Here is a 21236-nt window from a genome sequence, read left to right as displayed (position 1 = left end):
AACGGGAAAGCCAGATTTGCTTAACAACCTGACTTAACAACTTTAGGGATTCACTTAAAAAACAACAACAGCAAGACAGGTCTGTAAAATGGGACAAAATTCATTTCACAACTGTCTCGCTTAGCAACAGAAATTTTGGCCTCCGCTGTGGTCATAAGTCAAGGATTACCTGTAAATAGATTTATTTGGATTTTTTAAAAGTAAAGGTAAAGGTTCCCCTCGCACATGCATGCTAGTCGTTTCTGGCTCTAGGGGGCAGTGCTCATCTCCGCTACAAAGCCGGAGAGCCAGCGCTGTCCGAAGACGTCTCCGTGGTCGCGTGCTCAGCAGGACTAAACGCCTTCAAAGGCACACAGAACTCTGATCTCTTCCCACCAAAGGGGTCCCTATTTTTCTACTTGCGTTTTTTTACATGCTTTCGAACTGCTAGGTTGGCAGAAGCTGGGACAAGGAACGGGAGCTCACTCCTTTATGCGGTGCTAGGGATTCGAACCATGGAACTGCTGACCTTTCTGATTGACAAGCTCAGCCTCTTAGCCACGGAGCCACCACGTCCCTTTTTTTCCTTAGGCCCTTCTTAATAAGCCTGCTCTTCCTTCGTGCTTATGTAAGTTCGCTGTGCAGTTCACTGTATCTTTGCCGTAATTGTTGAAAAATAAAAGTTCACGTATTCAAAGGAATTAGGACTGCACCAATCTATTTCTGAATTGGGTTCATTTCTCCAAGTCCACTGCATTCCGTTTCTGCACCGGTTTGCATTTTTTGAAACGCAAAAGACATTTTCTCCCCCAGAGGCTATCCATATTTGTATGCATTTCATTATAAAGTAAGCAGCTGATATGTATGCTGGCCTAAAATACTCTTTATAAATATTAGCCCCCCCACTTTAAAAAAAATTCAAATAACCAAGAATGGTATATAAAAAATAAATTAGAAAAGTGAAACACTAAATGACAATTGTGCTGTAGCCAATGCATTAAGCAGGAAGGGAGGAATCAAAGCTGCATTTTTAATAAACTAGAATAAGTAAGATCTACAAGGGGTTTGGGAACAAACCCAGTGAAATGCAAAAAAGAAACTTTATGTCGAAGTAAAAAAAAAAAAACACATTCATTTTTCATGCCTTCTCCCAGTAAAGTTCCCCAAGGCGCTATTGTTATTTATAAATTTCTGAAACAGGCCACTTCTGTTTTTGAAGGTCCAGCTTAAATATGAATCCATTGAATGCAGCTCGCTAGCTAGCTAGCAATTTACCCATAGGATTTGATGCCCATCCTTTCCCAGGAAACTCATTATATATTTCCCCACATGCCAATCAAACTATAAGATGTACCAGTAAATATATATTTATATATATTTTCTGGGCCCCGTGCTTTAAATTTTCAAAGCCCACCTCACTGCCAAGAGATAGGTTGATATTTACCCCGCAAAGAAAATAGTAAATCCTGTTTGCTAAAGCTTCTTGATTACATTTTAAAACTTTCTTCAAATAAAGATGTATTGATTTGCTACATCAAGAAGCAATCTACCATCTATTGCACAAAAATGTCCCAGAAGCAACGAGAGAATTGCTGGAGGGCTTTTAATATTTTTTCTAAAAAAAAAAAAAACTGCAAATTTTTGCAGTATTAGGTTTCCAAATTCTGTTGAACAAGCATTTCTTGTAATGCAGACTTTTATTAAAATAAATGCTTTTTAAAAATCTGTCTCTTATGCGCATGCAATTTTGGGTGATGGGGGGAGGTTGCTTTGTAGTACAGGCACTTGACTAATCAATTTAAGCTGTTTTAGGCTTTAGTCTTGATCCTTTGGGAGGCTAAAAGTTGGCATCTCATAGCACTCCAAAAATGATGAATATGTAAAACTGGAGTTCATGAGCCACATATTATTATACCTACAGGTTGATTTCAATGCTTCTCCTTCAGAAAACCAGATACTGCTACATTTTTTTTTTACTGTTTGCATAGCAGTGGTTTGTATCTCTTGGGCAACTGGTACCACATACATCATGAGGATATCACATCAATGAGGTTGCTTAGTAACTTGTGCAAAGGACATCGTGATGTGCCTGACAACATCAATAGGGCTGGTTAACTGACACCTGGAACAACAGTAGAAGTTCAAATGGGATGCTCCACTCGACATGCGACAACTGGGGCACTTTGTCTGTCAGCTCGGATTGATCTCCATCGCTAGGAATTATTGTGGCTTGGTGGGTTGCATCCACAGTGGCATCTATTTTCCAACAGAATAAAATATTTGCAGCTCAGGGTTGAACTGTGATTCTGAGCTTGGTTGAACTATGGAACATCTTGCAGATGTTTCATGACCCAAGTAGAAGCTCTAAAAGGGAATGGGTTTTGCAGGGGGAGGAGGAGGAGACTGAATAAATCAAGGATGCTCTCTGAGCTTGTCTGTTTTCTTGCAAATGTTGCATCACCCAACTATGTAACATCATCAGTGCGAGAAGGGAGTGGGGTTTACAGAGGGGAGGAGGAGGAGGAGGAGGAGGAGGAGGAGGAGGAGGAGGAGGAGGAGGAGGAGGAGGAGGAGGAGGAGGACTGTAAAGTCCTTGGGACTCTCTGAGCTGGATTGTTTTCTTGCAGACATTTCATGACCCAACTAGGTAACATCATCAATGCTAGAAGGGTGTGGGGTTTGCTCTTTGTTTATATCCAGTCAGTATCATGTATTTTCCAGTTTAGTTTTCCCAACAAACTCTTTGTCCAGCCTCTGAGGTTGGGTTTCAAAGAGTATTCTAAATAAAAAATGGCTTGAGTGAATTCCATCTCCTTCCTTTACCTTTCCTAGATAATTTGGCACTTATATAGTACATATATCTTTGAACAGGAATGAAATCATTTCATCTACCAGATGCAGAATTGGCTGGTTGGCATTAAGACACTTATTATTTCTTAAAACATCATGGGTCTGTGTGTGTGTGTGTGTGTGTGTGTGTGTGAGTGTGGGTAAACTGAGAAGGAGTTGTATATTCCACCATGAATTCCTCGGAATAAAAATGTATGAATTAAGAACAATTGCTACTTTCTAATTACCTCTTTTCCTCCACAGTGTTTGGGCTTGTTCTCTCCAATTTATGAATATATATATATATTTCTATTTGAATACATTTCTTGTGGTTTTACTTGCAATTATGCTTTAAAATGTTTAAATAAGGCACAAAGGGGACATTAATTGCGGATAGATTAAAAGCAGAATAAATATAAAGATAGAAGAATGGATTTTAAAAGTTCTTGAACATTTTCCTATTAAGTACAAGGTAAAAAAAGTTGAGAAATTCAACTGATAGTTATACTTTGATTGATGCCTGAACAACAACTGTTCAAATTGAAGAATGTTCTAGACTGTGTTATGGGAAATGGCATAATATTCTAAAACATTTTTTTTTGTTTTTCTTTTAAAAAAATAAAGCCTTAAAATAATCTGTGAGTAAAATAATGAGATTTTCATTTTGTGGGGGTGGAAAAACTACAGCAAATTTCATCACACGCCAAAGTGGAAAACATTCATTCATTTTCCACTTCACTGTTGAATCTGTTTATTTCACTGGCAAATATTTTGCCCTTCACCTTTCCTCAGCTAGCTTAAAGCCAACCCTGAACTTTAAAAGCCACACAAAAAGATGCTTTAGAAATGATGATAAAACTCCCTTCTGGAATGGCATCGCATAAATAACCATCTCCCTGTAAACTGGTACAGAATTATTCTTGCTTGTTGAAGCCGAACAATCTTTACTGCCCAGTGGGGGATCTTCCAAGCTTCCTTAAAAATTCATTTGTACTTTAATTAAGAAACATGCGTCCTTCCTCTCCCTTAATTAACACACCAACAGTCTAATAAAAATAGATTCCCCAAACATTATTGTTTGGGTTGTTTTTAGGATGAGAAAATAGGTTGCATAGGAAACACCATTCGGCAATGAAAAGCCGCAATATCACTTTCGCTTTGATTGTCCTGATTTCTAATTTAACAGAATAATAGGGGGACCTTGGAGGTCTTCTAGTCTAACCCCCTACTTAGGCAGGAAACCCTATACAATTTCAGACAAATAGTTATCCAGCCTTTTCTTTAAAACTTCCAGTGTTGGAGCATTTACAACTTCTGGAGGCAAATTGTTCTGCTGATGAATTGTTTTCACTGTCAGGAAATATCTCCTTAGTTCTAAGTTGCTTCTCTTTTTGATTAGTTTTCACCCATTGCTTCTTGTCCTGCTACTTCAGGTGTTTTGGAGAATAGCTTGACTCCCTCTTCTTTGGGGCAGCCCCTGAGATATTGGAAGGCTGCTATCATGTCCTTCTTTTCATTCAAATAGACATACCCAATTCCTGCAACCATTTTTTCATTTAAGCTTCAATTTAAGCCTTAATTTCATTTGACCCTTGTATTAATTTCTTTTTAAGCACACTGAGAATGAAGGAGGTATGCTTTTCAGGAGGAGGAGGGTGAAACAAGTGCTCATTTCTGACCATCCCTTGCTTAGTTTTAAAATTTTCCACCACTGGATAAATGAAACCACTAAACTAAAGCAGTTGGATATAATGATGACATCCCAATCAAGGTTCCATATCAACTAGTCCAAACTATGGCTGATGCTACAACTACCCTTTGCTTTTTTTAAAAAAAGTCTATTTTTTTAAAAAAAATAGACATTTCCAAGTCAGCCTGCTTCAGAGTGAAACATTGGAATTAGTGCCAACTCAAATACCAAACTCCAAAGTATTCCCAGTTGAGATTTAATTTGGATTATTTCCTTTGCACATCGTATCAAAACCAGCCCTTGATTTTATGTAAACATTTTGCAACAACTCCTTATTTGCTGTCTTTATGAAGAAACATCAAAAGAGCTTCCACTGATTTAATTCTTGCTGAAGTATACGGCACACAAACAAAATTGTTTTTGATGTTGCCCTGAATGTATTTATTCATAATTTTAATTTAAGATCATTAGAACTAGCAATAGTCTAATTGCACGCCTGTAATTTACTTGTAACTATCATTATAAGGTTTTCTCTCTGATCAAGGAGGGTGGAGCTTATTTACAGGAAACTCTACAGGCAGAATATTATACATACCATTACCGTGAGCGTTTAGTCTGCAATGTTTAGGAATAACGTGCATTTTGAGAAATTGCACCAAAGGTAACATTAAAAAGTGGAGTGGCTCATTAATTCAAATGTAGAACGAGGATGGAGATTTTCTAGGTGCTAAATGTACTTGAATTTTTAATGTTCCAAAAAATTAGGGGTGAACCAGCACGTCAAATAGCTACTCCCCAACTTAAATGCATTTCATCCACCATCTGAATCGCTTGGCTAATGTGTTTAAAAATGTCTGCATGAAAACTGAGAACCGTTTTTAAAATATGGACAGTCCATTCTCATTATTCACAGTAGTTAATGTTCTGTAAAGTTGCTGAAAACACTGAATTAGAGAACAGTGAAACTTCAACATACATGTTGAGTGAACTCACAGTTTCCACCGCTTTGCTTGTCCATGAACCACTGCAAGTATTGACTTTGGGGGTATAAATAAATTTTACAGTGTAAGCAAATTCATAAATAAGGAATTGGCGAATAACGGGAACCAGCTGTATATTTTAGCAGAGAATGAATTCTGAACCACTAGAAATATATATATTTAAAGGATTGTGACTCTCTTTTGAGGATTGTTAAACTGATACTGCATTTTTGTTTTGTTTTTGGGGAATAAAAATGGCAAGGCACATACGACTAAGAACAGGTGTTTTGGGGCTGGGGGAAGTTTTTAAATTCAAGGGGCTTAAAAATCAAAATTCCATCCCTTTCTCTATTGTTTCATGGGGCAGGATTATAGAAACATGACAAATTACAAAATAATACCTGCAGGCGTTTTTGATAGAGGGGCCATCTAGGTTGAAGAAGAAGGAAATTTTATGAGATCTATTTCTTCAACCTTCCCTGCGTGATTGAGCTGCTCAAGGTGGAATAAAACCATTGCATTGAAAGGAGCCGGGTGGGAAAAACCAAAACTGTAACTGTTTTCTGTCTGTGCCAGCCCAAAACTGGTTTACACGTAGTCTGTCAGGATTCCAGCAGTCGCCCTAATTAAATCATGATTCTCGAGCCAAACTTCAAAAAACTTTAAAGGGTTCATTAAAGGTGACATTACTGGCACTGCCCTGTATGAAGCCAACTCTGGCCTATGTCATTTTCAGTCCCCTGTGACCCTGTTTCCCCCCAGGTATGTCATAAATCAGATTCTCCAATTGAGCACCTTCACAGGCTGCGTGTCATCATTCACGTTCTCCAATTAAATATATTCACGGGCAAAAGCTCTGGTATTTTAGTTACAATCTTTTAAAGACAAAGAATTGGAATGTACTTTTGCTTTCAACTGCTTTTCCAGATTTCCTTCCTCCCCCCCACCTTTTTTTTTTTAATGGCAACTATTAAAACAGGCACAGGAAAGTTTTATAAGTTGACATAGTCCTTGACTTACAACCGTGATCATTCAAAGTTACGTGCACTGAAAAACAGCACTGGAAAACATTGATTTATGACCATTTTTCATGCTTACGACTACTGCAATAGCCCCACGATCATGTGAGCAAAAGTCAGATGCTTGGCCACTGGTTCATACTTATGACTGTGTCCCAAGGTCACGTGATCCCCTTTTGCGACCTCCCGACCATCCATGTCAACAAGGAAAGCCAGATTCACGGAACGACCGTATTGCTAACTTTAACAGTTGCAGTGATTCACTTAACAACTGTGGCAAGAAAGGTCACAGAACAGGGCAAAACTCACTTCACAAATGTCTCACTTAGCCAGAGAAATTTTGGGCTACCTTGCGGTCGTAAGTGGAGAATTACCTGTATTAGATTCAACCAAGAGGAATCTACCTGCCCAACCCTAGGAAATCTTTAATCCATTATTGATTTGAGATCCTTTGACCAGAGGTGGTATTCAGCAGGTTCTGACAGGTTCTGGAGAACCAGTAGCAGAAATGTTGAGTCGTTTGGAAAACTGGCAAATCCCACCTCTGACTGGCCCCACCCTCATCTATCCTCTTCCTCCCATTGAATCCCAGCTGATTGGCTGGGTCTTCTTTGGTTGCCCTGCACAGGAGAATGGAGCTGGAAAGCAGGCTAGTGGGGTGGGGACAGAATGGGGATTTTACAGTAATGTTCCCCTGCCATGCCCATCAAGCCACGTCCACCAACCCACGCCACGTCCACCAAGCCACGCCCACAGAACTGGTAGTAAAAAAAAAATGAATCCCACCACTGCCTTTGACCCCATGTACTATGTAGATACCCTGCTGAAAGATTAGGAAGGGATCGATGTTTGCTGTGTTGGAGAAATAATAGATATGCATTCAAGGAGATATTTATGTATGTACTTAGCACAAAGACACAAAACGAGCTGCTGGTGTGTTGGGTTGCTGCAGGAACACCGCATGGGGACAGGGAGGGGGAAGGAAAAAAAAAAAACCCTGTCTATTTTATCTGCCAGCTACAGAAAGCTCTTAAGAAAAACTCCCGTGGTTTCCTGCAGGTTGTTCGAATCACAGGTCATAGACAAGAAGGGATCCTGCCGGGCTCAGCAAATTGAATGCAATTTTAGTCATTTGAAAGCTTAAGTGGCCCTATACACCATTGGCGATCACGAGGAAGATGGAATGGGACATGCAGAAGAGAGAGAGAGAGAGAAAGCCTTCAAACAGGGAGAGAATTGAGGGGGGACCCCAAATCCACCTTAAATAGGCATGCATATATATGTACACCCCAAACTGTAAAAAAAAACAAAGAGTATAAATCGGCTGATATACATCCATTGAATGCAGGAACAGGAGAGGAAGAAGTCCGTTTCAGTGGTCCTTCTGTTTCACCCTTCCCTTCCCTGCCCTCCTCCCTCCCTCCCTCCCTCCTTTCTCCTTCTGCCCCTCCTCCCTCCCTCCCTCCCTCCCTTCCTTCCTTCCTTCCTCTCTGATTTTGGGCCAGAGAGAGACTGTGGTCCAAAGTCACTCAGCCGACTTTCATTCCCGAGGCGGGACTAGAACTCAATGTCTCCTGGTGATTGGCCGAATGTCACCTAGCAATCTTTTATGCCTAAGGTGGGACTAGAAGTCACTGTCTCCAGATGATTGGTCCAAAGTCACCCAGACGACTTTCATGCCCGAGACGGGACTAGAACTCAATATCTCCTGGTGATTGGCCAAATGTCACCTAGCAATCTTTTATGCCTAAGGTGGGACTATAAGTCACTGTCTCCAGATGATTGGTCCAAAGTCACCCAGACGACTTTCATGCCCGAGGCGGGACTAGAACTCAGTGTCTCCTGGTGACTGGATGAGTGGGTAGATGGGCGGGGTGGATTTCAGCTGTTTCTACTTAAGGGAAAAGTTTGGTCTTACTTTCATGTTTGCAGATCCTTCCCTAATTAAGAAAAACAAATACCTGTTTGAAAAGGACAAAGACCCATTTCAGAAGAGAAGGAAGGCCTCAGACCATCTGTCCTGCTAAAATTTCCTTCCACTTGGTATGTGATAAAATGGGGGAGGCAGTTAATCAGTTGTTTTGCATGATCTACCGATATTACTTTCTGTATTTGTGATTTATTGCCATCTGCAGAAACCCAAGGCTTTGCAAAGGAGCTGTCACAAGTGGTGCTACTTCACCCTGCAACTACACCTTTCCGAAGTTAACTTCCCAAATGCTTCCGATGACTTTCCTGCTCTTGTACCATCAACCCAATCTTTGGTATTCATCAGAAAATAAAATAAAATAAGGCTTTGTTAATTCTTGCCCATTTCCTTGCTTACGGACTCTGAAAGGCCAGTCGAAAAGACAACAATAGAAGGAGGAACAGCAGGGATGGGAAGCTCTAACGTTAAAACCAGAACTCCTGTGGATAAAACATGACACAGCATAGAAATAAAGGAGCTATCTTACAAAAAATTGAATGTGTTGTTGCAGACTAATGAGGTCATTACTACGGAATGTTCTTATTATTAAAACATATCAATACAGTTCAAACCTCAAAATGTTAATGGGATATTCCAATCTCAACATAAAGCTTCAATGGTTAAATTTTGAGACCAACCATGAACAGCATTGTCTCTTCCAATAGGATCCAACTTGGGACTTTCAACAAAAGGTTCTTTGCTTGCAAGCTTGAAATAAAACACATTTCCCATTGTGAACACCTTTCTAAAATTCATTGGAGAACTTGTATCCTGTTGGGTCTGTTTCAGAGAGATTTCCTTACCTCAACAGAAAAACAGGCAGGCAAAAATGTAACGGGAGGAGGAGTAATTTCTGATTTCTTCCAGCTTCCCCATTGACTTTCCTTGTGGGAATCTGGCAGGGAGCATTCGAAATCTCCTTTCCTTCCCATCTTCAAATCACCAAGCCAAACTGATTCTTCCAATCCAACTGAATTACAAACTTTCAACTGAATGTATTCACTGAATATCAAACTCCATTAAGATCTTGTCCAACTTGGATCTTCCAGCTCTCCATCATACTCAACCAAATCATCATGGCGTACAAAATGAGATTCCAGAAGTATACGGATTACTCACCTGTTGGAGATCCTTCCATGATATGTCCAATGTATGGTCCTTCCCGAAAGATGGGCCTGTTGTCATTCTGATCTATTATGATAATTTCAAAAGGGACCGGACCTTCTATTGCCTTCCCAGAGACATCAGTGACCTCTACCTGCAGCTGTATAAGTAGAAAAAACATAAAAGAAATCTGAGTAACGTTATCCCACCAAAGAGAAGAAAAGGAGACTTGACATCAGCTGTCAGGCCTGCCACAATTCAGATCCCTAGGAAAGAGAGACCACCAACTCCATTTGGTTGAACTGATAGGTTCTTTTACTACGGTTAAGTGCAGGCTTGGGATTCAAATTTTTTAACAACTGGTTCTGTGGGCATGGCTTAGTTGGTGGGCATGGCTTGGTCATGTTATTGGCTGGGTGTGGCCAACTCAATATCACTCATATCGAGGCACGCATCTCCTCACCTGGCTTCTCATGACTGTGGGGATTCTGCAACAGTTGTAAGTGTGAAAAATGGTCATAAGTCACTTTTTTCAGTGCCATTGTAACTTTGGTCACTACACACAGGCAATGTACCAGCAAAGGAGGGGGAAAAAACTCCAGAGAGGTTCCTGAGACAGGAAGTCTAGTCCTGCCAAGAATGTAATAAGGGTTAACGGAGAGGCAGTTTCTATAAGCAACACCAGAATGTTTCCTTCCTGCCTTTCTTACAGGATTAGGCCAGTAATTTCTTCTAACAACCACTTCTCCGAACTGCTTAGAATGTTAACTGGTTCTAGTGAATAGGTGTGAACTGGTAGAGTCCCACCCCTGGTTAATTGGTTGCAATGAAAAAAAGGTAGATCTGAATATTCCTGCAGAAAAGATTATACTTCTCCCCTTTCCATGCCCCCCCTTGACCAGTTCATCCTCATCCAGATGTTTTGGGAACTGTTTGGATGTTGGTGCCAGTCGATGGAATCCCACTTTCTCTTCCCAGGCCAGGTGTCCTTAAAGGCTGGTTTGATCGAGTCCTGGCACCTCTGATTTCTGTCAGGACTGCATCCCTCTTTCTTCCAGTTGTCTTCCCATTCTCATGTGCATCCTTGCTGCTCTACATTCCTTCAGCCCCTTCCTCTCCCCTGCATTTTATGTCAGGATGCCAGCAAAATGCAAAAACTGAAGATGGCAGATCTGACATTAGCATTTGGGACATTAGGAATCCCAGGCCACGTTAGCACATGAGAAAGTGGGATAAAGGAAGGATGGTGGTGAAAACGAGGAATCGAAACACACTCCTGCTGAGATCCTCTTTAGGCACACTGCAATGGAATTGTCATATTTGCTGGCCAGGAGCGGGAAAAGAGGAACACAACTTGATGCTAATGAAGTGCAGATTTGCTTAGAATAAGTATTTTTTCCTCCTTTTCTCCTTCAAGCGTAATTATCCTGAAGGGGAACATTCTGAACTACAAAATAAATTGCAAAACTACAAAATAAAAGATAGGCCAAACCTGAACACCGGGAAGCAGAAACGAGATTGTTAGCAGGAAATAAAGAAAAAGAGAGCGTTGTTTTAAACATAAGAGTTTTATACTCAAATGTCTGATCTAATTTACCCATGTGAGGAGCTTCCACCACAGCAGCTGTAGGTCAGCATCCGTAGCTGATAGTACTAAAAATAAATTTCCATCCGTTCTTAGGTAACCCCATGGAAGTGAATCTAATTTTACTTCCTTGTACATTCAACCTGTAATTAGTCTCATCTAATTCAAATAGTGGTTCTACGTCTCTGATATTTGAAGTGGAAAAATTACGAGTTGAGCATTGTGTGTCATAACGGTTTCTTCTTCTTCCCGTACATTCCTGTATTGAAAAGGAATCATTAGAATAATTTTTCAGTCATTTGATCTGATGATGCACGAAGAAATAGTCAAGTCATGGAGAAGACCTTTTTTCTTGGTCACATGAGATGGACTTCCTTAGGAGAGTGGACCTGTAGCATTCCCTGCCTCCCTGTTCTGATGAGTCAGGTAAATAAGTATAAATTTTATGTAGCAAACATGAGGATGATAAGAAAGCTGAGTTACATCAGCATATCTAGAGCTAAAAGCTTATATTATGTTCTCCTCCATAATGGGCAGAGAACCAGACAGACCTTTACCTGAATTAAAGAGCTCAGAAACACAGAAGAAAGCAAACTGGATTGAAGGAAGAAGGAAAAGTGATAGGCTTGAGAGTATCAATTTCACTATACTGAAGCAGAATGGCAAATTCCCAGAAAAAGTATTCTTACAATTAGCAGAAGTTCTCAGGCTCTCAAGCTTTGCTTAATACAATATTGTGCAAAACCACGAAGTTACTGAACCAAAGAACTAAACATGTTCCGTGAAACAAGGGTGGGTATAGAAAGTACCAGATGGTGTAAGATAAGAACAAATGACTAATTAGACGTACTTCTCCTTTCTGTCGTACCTAGGTTATGGTATAACTTGATAGGGAAACGCCCCAGGCTAGGTTGAGACTGTGAGCGGTATAAAAATAACGCCTCAGGAAGAGCTTGGGGTTCAGAATCTGCCATGCTAATGCTCTGAACCTTTTGTGCAAATAAACCTGTATTCTCTTATCCTTCATGGTCTTGTGTCCTGATTTGCAAACAGAATCTGCTGCAACAATGCAAAGTTGGGGCCTCTTAGACTAAGAAAGACTCTTCTCAGCATTCTAGGTCTACCCTGTCCATGGTAACCTTGAGAATCTTCCGGGATGCATTTTATAAGGGGTACAATGATTGCTTCCTTGCTTCTGGAATATTATGCTACTTCCACCCTATGATATGACAGGTGGAAACCCAGATGAGGCATCAGGAGGCCAGGTGTGGCTAGGCACAAGCAAATCCAGATCCTCTCTCTAGATAGCACACTTAGTGTTGGACAAAAGTGGGATCTTCCATAAACATGGAAGAAACACGAGTGCATTTTAGAACAGGTATATGTAAGTTTCACTTAGTTACAAGCAGGAAACCCAGATCATAGTAGATCAGGTATGAGGTTACAAAAATATTTGTTCGCACATCCTGTGGTGATGGACACTTGCTAGGCTGAATGCTTGTGATTTCATCCTGAAGGCCTTCACAAACTCCTCACCAGCCTGGAGGTCTTCAGGGTTTGCCTTTTATTCTTGTAATTTTAACATAAAAACCATCATTACACCGAATTATCAGAGTTATCCAAATCCTGATTAACAGCACTGTGATTGTCCCATCCTACAGGAATAACAGAGTTGGAAGGGATCTTGGAAGCAGGAGGGATCTTGGAAGTAAGGGATCTCAGGCAGGAGTTAGGAAGCCTCTTCTTGTAGACCACCAGAACTAAAATATCACCCCTGCATAAAGTCATTTGTCTTTTAGTCTTGTAACCTATTAATTATTTTGTTATGGTCCACCCCAATAGCATCATCATCAACAATAACAACAACACCTTTCCATTTCATTTTGGTAGAGATTTAAACTGATACTCCAATAATGTAATATGAAAAATTATTTATTGCCACATTTTCATTATCTCAGTATTTTTTTTCCCCAATTTCTGGTCTTCGCACACAAAACACAGCACAATTGAAACTGCTAGCTTCAATTTCCCCATTGTTCTCTCTGCAATATTAATGCTTATGGAGATATGTGAACGTTAGGGTAGCAATAAGTTATTGTATCTTCTTTTGCTCATTATCTTGGAATAAATAGCTTTTTACCGAATCAGTCAGCTGCATTGATTTTTCTATTATGCCTGGCTGTTTTGCTGATGCAACATGCGTGTGACGTATTTTCACACTTCTATCATGAGAGACAACAAGTAATTGAATTCAAGCAAATTACACCAGAATAAAAGAGCTCTACATGAGATTTCTCCCTCTTTTTCTCCTTTCTCCCAAGGTGGTAGAGCAATAGCTTTAAAGAAGATTTGCCTGAATGCCAAAACACACTGATTTTTGCACCTGATCTCTAGATGGTTTGAAAACAAAATAGCTAAACAGGAAGCTCTGTTTTCTAATTATCTGTTTTCTGTCTTAAAAAAAAAATAATTGTAGGGATTTAGAGCAACTCTCAAATACCTTTGTGCTTTCATTGACAAAGAAATAATGTTTTTGCCAATGGGTCCAAAATTAGCTAAATGAATGCTTAAATGGACCCCAGGTGAGGTACCTGAAATATTTCCTTGACTCAGAAGTCCTCAGAAGGCCATGTCAGACAGGGTGAAAGATTGACTTTGTTGTTTTTAATCTGAATCTTTCACAAAGGGGAAAAGAGAGGTGTTTGGAAAGCTCTTAAATGTCATATTAACACATTTTGGAAAAGACTCTCCATCTTTGTGACCTGCAGATAAATGGCACAAAATATCGATCCATTAGCCCAGCTGCTTTCTTATGATTAGATAGGTAGTCCAGTGTTTCTCAACTGTGACAATTTTAAGCTGTAGGGACTTCAAGTCCCAGAATTCCCCAGTCAGCAGAGCTGGGGAGGAACAGAGCTTGCTAGGGAATTCTGGGAGTTGAAGTCCATACAGCTTAAAATTGTCACAGTTGAGAAACACTGAGCTAATCAATGGGAAACTTGATCGTTTGCTCCGTGCTGCTGTTGAGATAACAAAATGGTGAACTGGTCCCTACGGATCCCATTAATAAATTGCCCCTAACAGCCAGGTTCATTAGCTGTGATTAATTGGCATGTGAGGAAATTAATTCTTGCTACAAATTTCCATGCCTACATTCGAAGGAAGAAGAAGATGGTCTGGGTTTCATGCTGCCAGAGCAACAGAATGCAACAAGCAATTCTACCGATTCTCCGACGTTTCGGGCTGAAATTTTGCCCGATTTACATGGAGATTGAAGACGTAAGCACTTCTGCAGGCAAAGTAGTGAAAAGAAAAGAAGGAAGGAAGGAAGGAAAAGAAAGACTGGAGTGTCATGAGAGCAGTTTTCCAATATCTAAGGGGCTGCCACAAAAAAAAGAGAAGGCCAACCTATTTTCCAAAGCGCCTGAGGGCAGGACAAGAAAGAATGGATGGAAAACTAATCAAGGACAGAAGCAACCGAGAGCGAAGGAGAAACTTCCTAACAGGGAGGACAATTAATCAGTGGAACAATTAATTAATTAATCAGTAGAACAGTGGAACAATTAATGAATTAATCAGTGGAACAGTGGAACAATTAAACAGTGGAACATTCAGAAGTTGTGGGTGTTTCATCACTGGAGGTTTTTAAGAAGAGATTGGACATCCATTTGTCTGAAATGGCATAGGATTTCCTGCTTGAACAGGGGCTGGGCTAGAAGACCTCCCAGGTCCCTTCCAACTCTTCTGTTATTTTGTTCTTCGGTATGGACTGCTATCCAAACTTCCATCCACTGGGTGTATTATAGGGATATAAAGTACAGGTTCTGAAGTGGAAGAAAATTATGAAGAACAATTACGTTGAAAATATTTTCCCTTTGATTAGAGATATTTTTGGAAGGAATATTTAATTAGGGAATTAAATATATATAATTGAGTTTTTAAATGCTTAATGGAAAGGTTAAGTTTAAATTGGAAATCCTTGCTTAGGTAAGTTGGTTGGTTGGTTGGTTGGTTGGTTGGTTGAATGGATGGATGGATGGATGGATGGATGGATGGATGGAATCATCAATCAGGCTGGTGGCTGAAGGGATGGGTACCCCAAACTGAAATTAAGCTTTTTTTTTTTCTCTCCTAAACAAATTTTTGAAACAAATTCATTTAGGAAAAGTTTTTTTCTAAAAAAAAAATGTACCTTCCTCCTTGAACAAAATATGTATTTAAGTCTCTCTGTGTGTGTCTGTCTCTCTGTCTCTCTTTCTCTGTCTCTCTCTCTGTCTCTCTGTCTCTCTCCCCCTAGATAGATAGATAGATAGATAGATAGATAGATAGATAGATAGATAGATAGATAGAGATAGAGATAGAGATAGAGATAGAGATAGAGATAGAGATAGAGATAGAGATAAATATAACGCAGTTTCTTTAGATGTTCTCAGGTGGGAACTTCCAATTTTACTGCTGCATTTTAGGATAGGTAAAACTGGCTGACATTTCTGATCACATTTAGAAATAACCTTCTGCTGGAAGACTCAAGCATATCCAAAGAGAGTTCAAAATATTTATTCCCACAGCGATTCCTTCTCTTCAAGGTTTCTCTCTGTTTCGGCACTACATTAGTTCAGCCTTTTCCCAGCGTTCGGAGCGTAGCCTTCAAACCAACAACTCATTTACCTTATGGAGAATGCAATTAGTAAGTATATCCTGGCTTAGCATTCAATTGACAGCTTTCTCATTTTCTCACATTTACATAATTTGACAGGGACCATTATGGACCCGTAACTGGTCTCTTGGAATGACATTCACAAGGTTGGTTCACTTATTAATTGACCCCTGGTAATGGTAATTTAAGAAGCATATTAATCTCATCTGTCATTTCCAACACATCGCTGGTGTATAAAATAATTTGTCTTTTCAAGGAGTCTTGAAAACGAAAGAAGGAACTGCAATTCCCTCCTGCTTCAAATTAATATGCACAGACCTTCCCTGCCACATTAAAGATTACGGGCAAACATAATTTATTCCTTCCTTTCTTCTTTTAAAGTTATTTTCTTTTAACATAAAAAAGGAAGAAAGAAAGGGACTCTGTAAAGAGCCTCCACTTGTTAATCTCCATACAGATTAACACATCTCATTTATACAACTGGCTATACAACCTACTTTCAGTCTGAATCACTCTACATAAATTGAAACATTATAGAATACCAGAAGTCCAAGGAGATGTCATCATTTCTAGAAACTTAACTCGGGAGACAATGAGAACTTTAAACTTTTGTGCTCCCCTGGGATGGGAGCAAAACCCCCAATATTGTATGGAAAATAACACTTGCCGGAAAATGCCTACTTTTATTTATAGAAGTATTATTCTTAAGGATAAAAAAAAGATAATTAATCTCATGAGCCAACACATCTATGGCTTCCTCAACTCTTCTGTTACTATAAATCCAACGAGTACTCAAGATAGCAAATGCCAGGATTTTCAATGAAAATATATCCTTGAAATAATTGAAGTTTCTAGCCATTGGGGTTGAAACCACAAGACTTATCCCCACTCTCTTTCTTCCCCATTCAGTTCAGCCCAGGGAGGATTTCAAAGACTTACAAAGACATGTCAACAGCAACCTAATTTAGCATTACACATAGAGATTAGAAGTTCCTTTAATAAAAGAAGAAACTTAATCCACACCGAGAATGTCAGGAGAAAGGGAGTATTAATATTATTTTAAACCTGAAACACAACATTCTCAGACTTCTGACATTTCAAATGTCTCCCAGAATTTAAAGAGCTTTGTTACGCAACAAATCTAAACTAAGCCAACATGGAATTATGGTTGGTTGCACTGTCAGCCAGATATTTAGGATGGATTTTGGCATTTTTATCCACTTATTGAATCCTTCCCATTATTATTTATTAATTGACGTGTAATCTACAGTAATCTACAGTTAGATTCACATTCTAAGAAAGGGGGAAACTTAATACTTCAAACTTAACCAAAGACTTAAGAATTATTAAGGAAGCATCTAAGAATATAGACCTTTCCTTCCTTCTTCCTTCCCTCCCTCTCTCTTTTCTTCCTTCCTTCTTTCCTTCCCTCCTTCTTCCTTCCCTCCCTTCCTTATTTTTCCCTACAAATCCTTTTATCAACTGTCATCATTATACTGTATATAGAAAAATGGGGGGGGGGAGAGTTTTGTGCATAATACCTCTCAAATTAAAACACATTGATTGTTGAACTAGTACATTTAATTTCCAAATGTAATACTTGGGCCAACTAAGTAACTGAACGTTCAAGTTGCTTAGGACTCCTCCTGAGCCACTGGAAATAGTTAATTAGAAATAATACCTATTATCTGATAGTAATAAGTATTGCGTGCAGCCAAATTATTACCCAATAAATCAAAATGACTGAGGCAGAGAAAAAAGGGAGAGAGGCTGATGCAACAAGCAACGGTAAAAGAAAAATGTGGAAATCAACAGTGTTCTATATTTGATATGGTCAATTGATTTAAATAAAGTCTGCCTTCTCCTCCTCTTCCTCTACTTTTTCCTTTTCCTCTTCCTCCTCCTCCACTTCTTCCTCCTGTTCCTCCTTGTCCTATTCTACCTTATCCTCCTCTTCCTCCTCCTTTTGTTCTTCCTTCTCTTCCTCCTTCTTTTCCTCTTTCTCTACCTTCTCCACCTCCTTTTCCTCCCTCCCCCTCTCTTTCCCCTCCTCTCCATTTCCTGAGCAATTGGTTCCTTTGGTTCTAATAATTACACTTTCAGTTAAATAGGTATACAATTGTTGCCTTAAAAATTGCTACCTTGTCTGTTATCAGCAGACAATTGTTCCAGGTTTCCACCAGGATGCAGGGATAAATATGTCATCAAGACCACAGAATTTGTTGTGAATGAATATTCAATAGAACTTGTTATTAATAATTGTTGGGGATTGAAATGGATGAATTATCACTAATAATCACAATGCCCTAAGGCAGCTCTGAATCAATTTTCTATTCACAGCATGAGTGATTCATTATATACCATGCATTATATTACAGCATAAGCTGCAGTGGCTTATAATTATTAATAACACCCAATGATTGCAGTGCACAGATGTGAAGCCTAAATACAACCCAGTGTATTTTGGAAGGAAGAATAGTATGATTATTATTAGTTGTCACACAAACCACGGGAGATAATGAGTTTCACTATTTGTAAATATAAATGGACTGTCCTTGTCTCAGAGGACACCATCCCAAATCTTTGCAAATATACAGTTCGTGATAGCTTGTGATGCTTAATTTTTCCTGGGCAAACTCACAGCTTGCCTGAGAAATATTTGTCCAGTGGGTTCATCTCCCCATGAAGAGAAGCAGCGGTGGGCTGTGGCCAGTTCGGACCGGTTGTAGCAAAGTGGTACGGACAACCATCAGTTGACCCCACCCTATCCTGTCTTACATTTCCTTCTTTTGCAGCTCAGCTGATTCGCACAGCAAAGTGGATTACCATGCCTCAGCTGTTCTACTTACTGGGGAAGTCTACATTGTGGTTCACCAGCAGCTGGTGCAGACGGCAGCAAAATCAGACAGTGGGGAAGAACGAGGACCAGTCAGGGAGTCTGGAGAGGACTCGGATTAGGGTCCTATATCTGATGTAGAAATGGGCCCAGGACCATCTGGGAGTGGCGTGCTGACTCCAGAGCCTCCAGAATCCAGCAGCAGCAAGGCAGAAGAACTCTGTTATTCTGGTGGAGTCCTGGTGGTGCAGTGGTTAGAGTTCCGTGTTGCAAGCAAACTCTTCCCACAGCCTGGAGTTCCATCCTCATGGAACCTTGCGGTTGACTCATCCTTCCACCCTTCCAAGTTGGGTGAAATGAGGACCCAGATTGTTAGGGGCAAGATGTTGACTCTGTAAACCACTTAGAGAGGGCTATGAAGTGGTATGTAAGTGTAAGTGCTGTTGCCATTGCTATTCTATTCCTGTGATTAAAGGTAAATCCCAGGATCTGTTTCTGAATTGTCTTGTTCATTTCACTTTTTCCACTCACTCTTTTTTTCCTTCTTCTTGGTTTATTTTCACAAAACTGATCCCATTAACCAAAAGAAGAAGAAGAAGAAGAAGAAGAAGAAGAAGAAGAAGAAGAAGAAGAAGAAGAAGAAGAGGAGGAGGAGGAGGAGGAGGAGGAGGAGGAGGAGGAGGAGGAGGAGGAGGAGGAGGAGGAGGAGGAGGAGACATATACTTTATTCTTTATTTATTTATTCATCTGCAAAGGTCAAGCAAAGCTTCCATTGCTCTTTCTGTCTCCATTGAGAGACCCATAATATAATATGAGGTCCAAATCTTCTGGTTTCTTTTTGGTCTTTTGCACAGCGCAACATGCCTGTTAATGAAGGATTTCTGTCCCTGAACATCACGTACAAGCTCACCTCTCTTCCAAGGTTGCTTGTATGGGTCATCTACTCCTTTGCCCCTGGTGCTAAGAAGGACTATTTCATTTGGCTGACATTATTATGAATTCTAGCGTGCTTCTCCCCCACCCCCTTCTTCCAACTTTTCTAAAAATGAAGCAGTTGCAAGAAGACAACTTGTCAGATTAGTAGATTTAGGAAAGAGACGTCCTGGTTAAGCATCAAGCACTGAGAACAGCATTAATCCGTTTGAGCTATGAAGTCTATTCTTCATTTGAAACGGCATCTCCGAGGACTTCAGTTATGAATGTATCACCCCCATATGTGAGCAGAGAAAGCAGAGACAAAAATGAAACTCATTGTTGTTCAGGGCTGTCGGTCCTTAATCTCCCGAAGGTGAACAGCTGAGAAAGTTGCAAGGCTTCTAATGAGCAAAAAAGAGAGTTGATTTCTTATATCTCTCAGTCTGAACTCATTTTAGCAATAGCAATAGCACTTAGGCTTACATACCGCTTCATGGGGCTTTTACAGACATCTCTAAGTTGTGATGGTACTAAGGGTGAAGATTGGTCCTGGTTCATTTTTCTCCGTGCTGTTATAAGTTTGAATGGTCCCTAAATGAATGGTTGGAAGTTGAGAACTACCTGTATTATCCAGCTATTGATTTCACTTGGGTAAGCTACCTGTAACTGAATTTTGCTACTGCAAGAAAATTGGAGGAGGAAGGTATATTAGGTGTGTTTGCCACCTTGGGTTCTTTCTAAAAAAAATAAATAAAAGCAGGACATTAATCAATCACTCAATTGCACAAAATCAAAGCTACAGCTAACCATTCTTTTTTTTGCAAAACCAAGCAGATATTGTCAGCATAAGTCATCAGGAAGAGGGGTTTAGTTCAAAGCTCTTCAGGTTTATTCCATGCTACCTATAACACGAGAATCTGATCTGCTAACGGTCGAGGGCAATTGGTGCTAGATAAAGAGCAACAGACTTTCAAGGGAGGCTGGACTTGTGACAATGTAACAATTCCAAACTGATGACATGTTTGACCTCGCCCTCCAGCTCAGCCTACAGATATCGGTTTATGGTCTTGAAAGCCAGGATGTCAAAACAACATCCAGGATAACTGAGAAAGGGGTCAATGCATTATCCACAATTGTTGGTTACTGGCAGAGGTGGGTATTCAGCAGGTTCTGACCAGTTGTGGAGAACCGGTAGCAGAAATTTTGTGTAGTTCGGAGAAACAGCAAATCCCACCTCTGACGGCCCCGCCCCCATCTATTCTCTGCCTTCCAAGTCCCAGCTGATTGGCTGGGTCTTCTTTGGTTGCCCTGCACAGGAGAACAGAGCTGGAAAGCAGGTGAGTGGAGTGGGGAGGGAATGGGATTTTCCAGTAACCTTCCCCCTGGAGTGAGATGGGGATGAGGATTTTACAATATCCTTCCCCTGCCACACCCACCAAGCCATGCCCACCACCAAGCCATGCCCACAGAACCGGTAATAATATTTTTTTGAATCCCACCACTGATTACTGGCTATTTCTCCACTTTAAACCAGAGATACCCTTCCTTTATTTTCGGTGAGAGCCGTAAAACACCACCCTTCCACCAACAGATTCCTACAGATAGGTATTTTCCACACTTTCCCATCTAGCGGTTTGAGTATTATTAGGCAAAGAACTCAGTTGGTTGAAGGA

At 40.1% G+C, this 21236-nt stretch overlaps 1 protein-coding gene across 1 annotated transcript in view; it reads right to left on the bottom strand.

The window, feature by feature from the left end:
• Positions 1-21236, bottom strand: part of CDH13 (cadherin 13) — a 394527-nt gene that overhangs the window by 141541 nt on the left and 231750 nt on the right. The window contains exon 6 of the mRNA XM_026713963.2: positions 9586-9730. Within this exon, the coding sequence (XP_026569748.1) occupies positions 9586-9730 (145 nt within the window). The remainder of the gene's footprint in view (positions 1-9585; positions 9731-21236) is intronic.

Source organism: Pseudonaja textilis, chromosome 11, assembly GCF_049901715.1.
Source record: "Pseudonaja textilis isolate UNSWEBS1 chromosome 11, rPseTex1.2, whole genome shotgun sequence".
Classification (NCBI taxonomy): domain Eukaryota; kingdom Metazoa; phylum Chordata; class Lepidosauria; order Squamata; family Elapidae; genus Pseudonaja; species Pseudonaja textilis.
The sequence above is the reverse complement of the archived record's forward strand: the minus strand, read 5'-3'. Positions and strand labels throughout refer to the sequence as shown.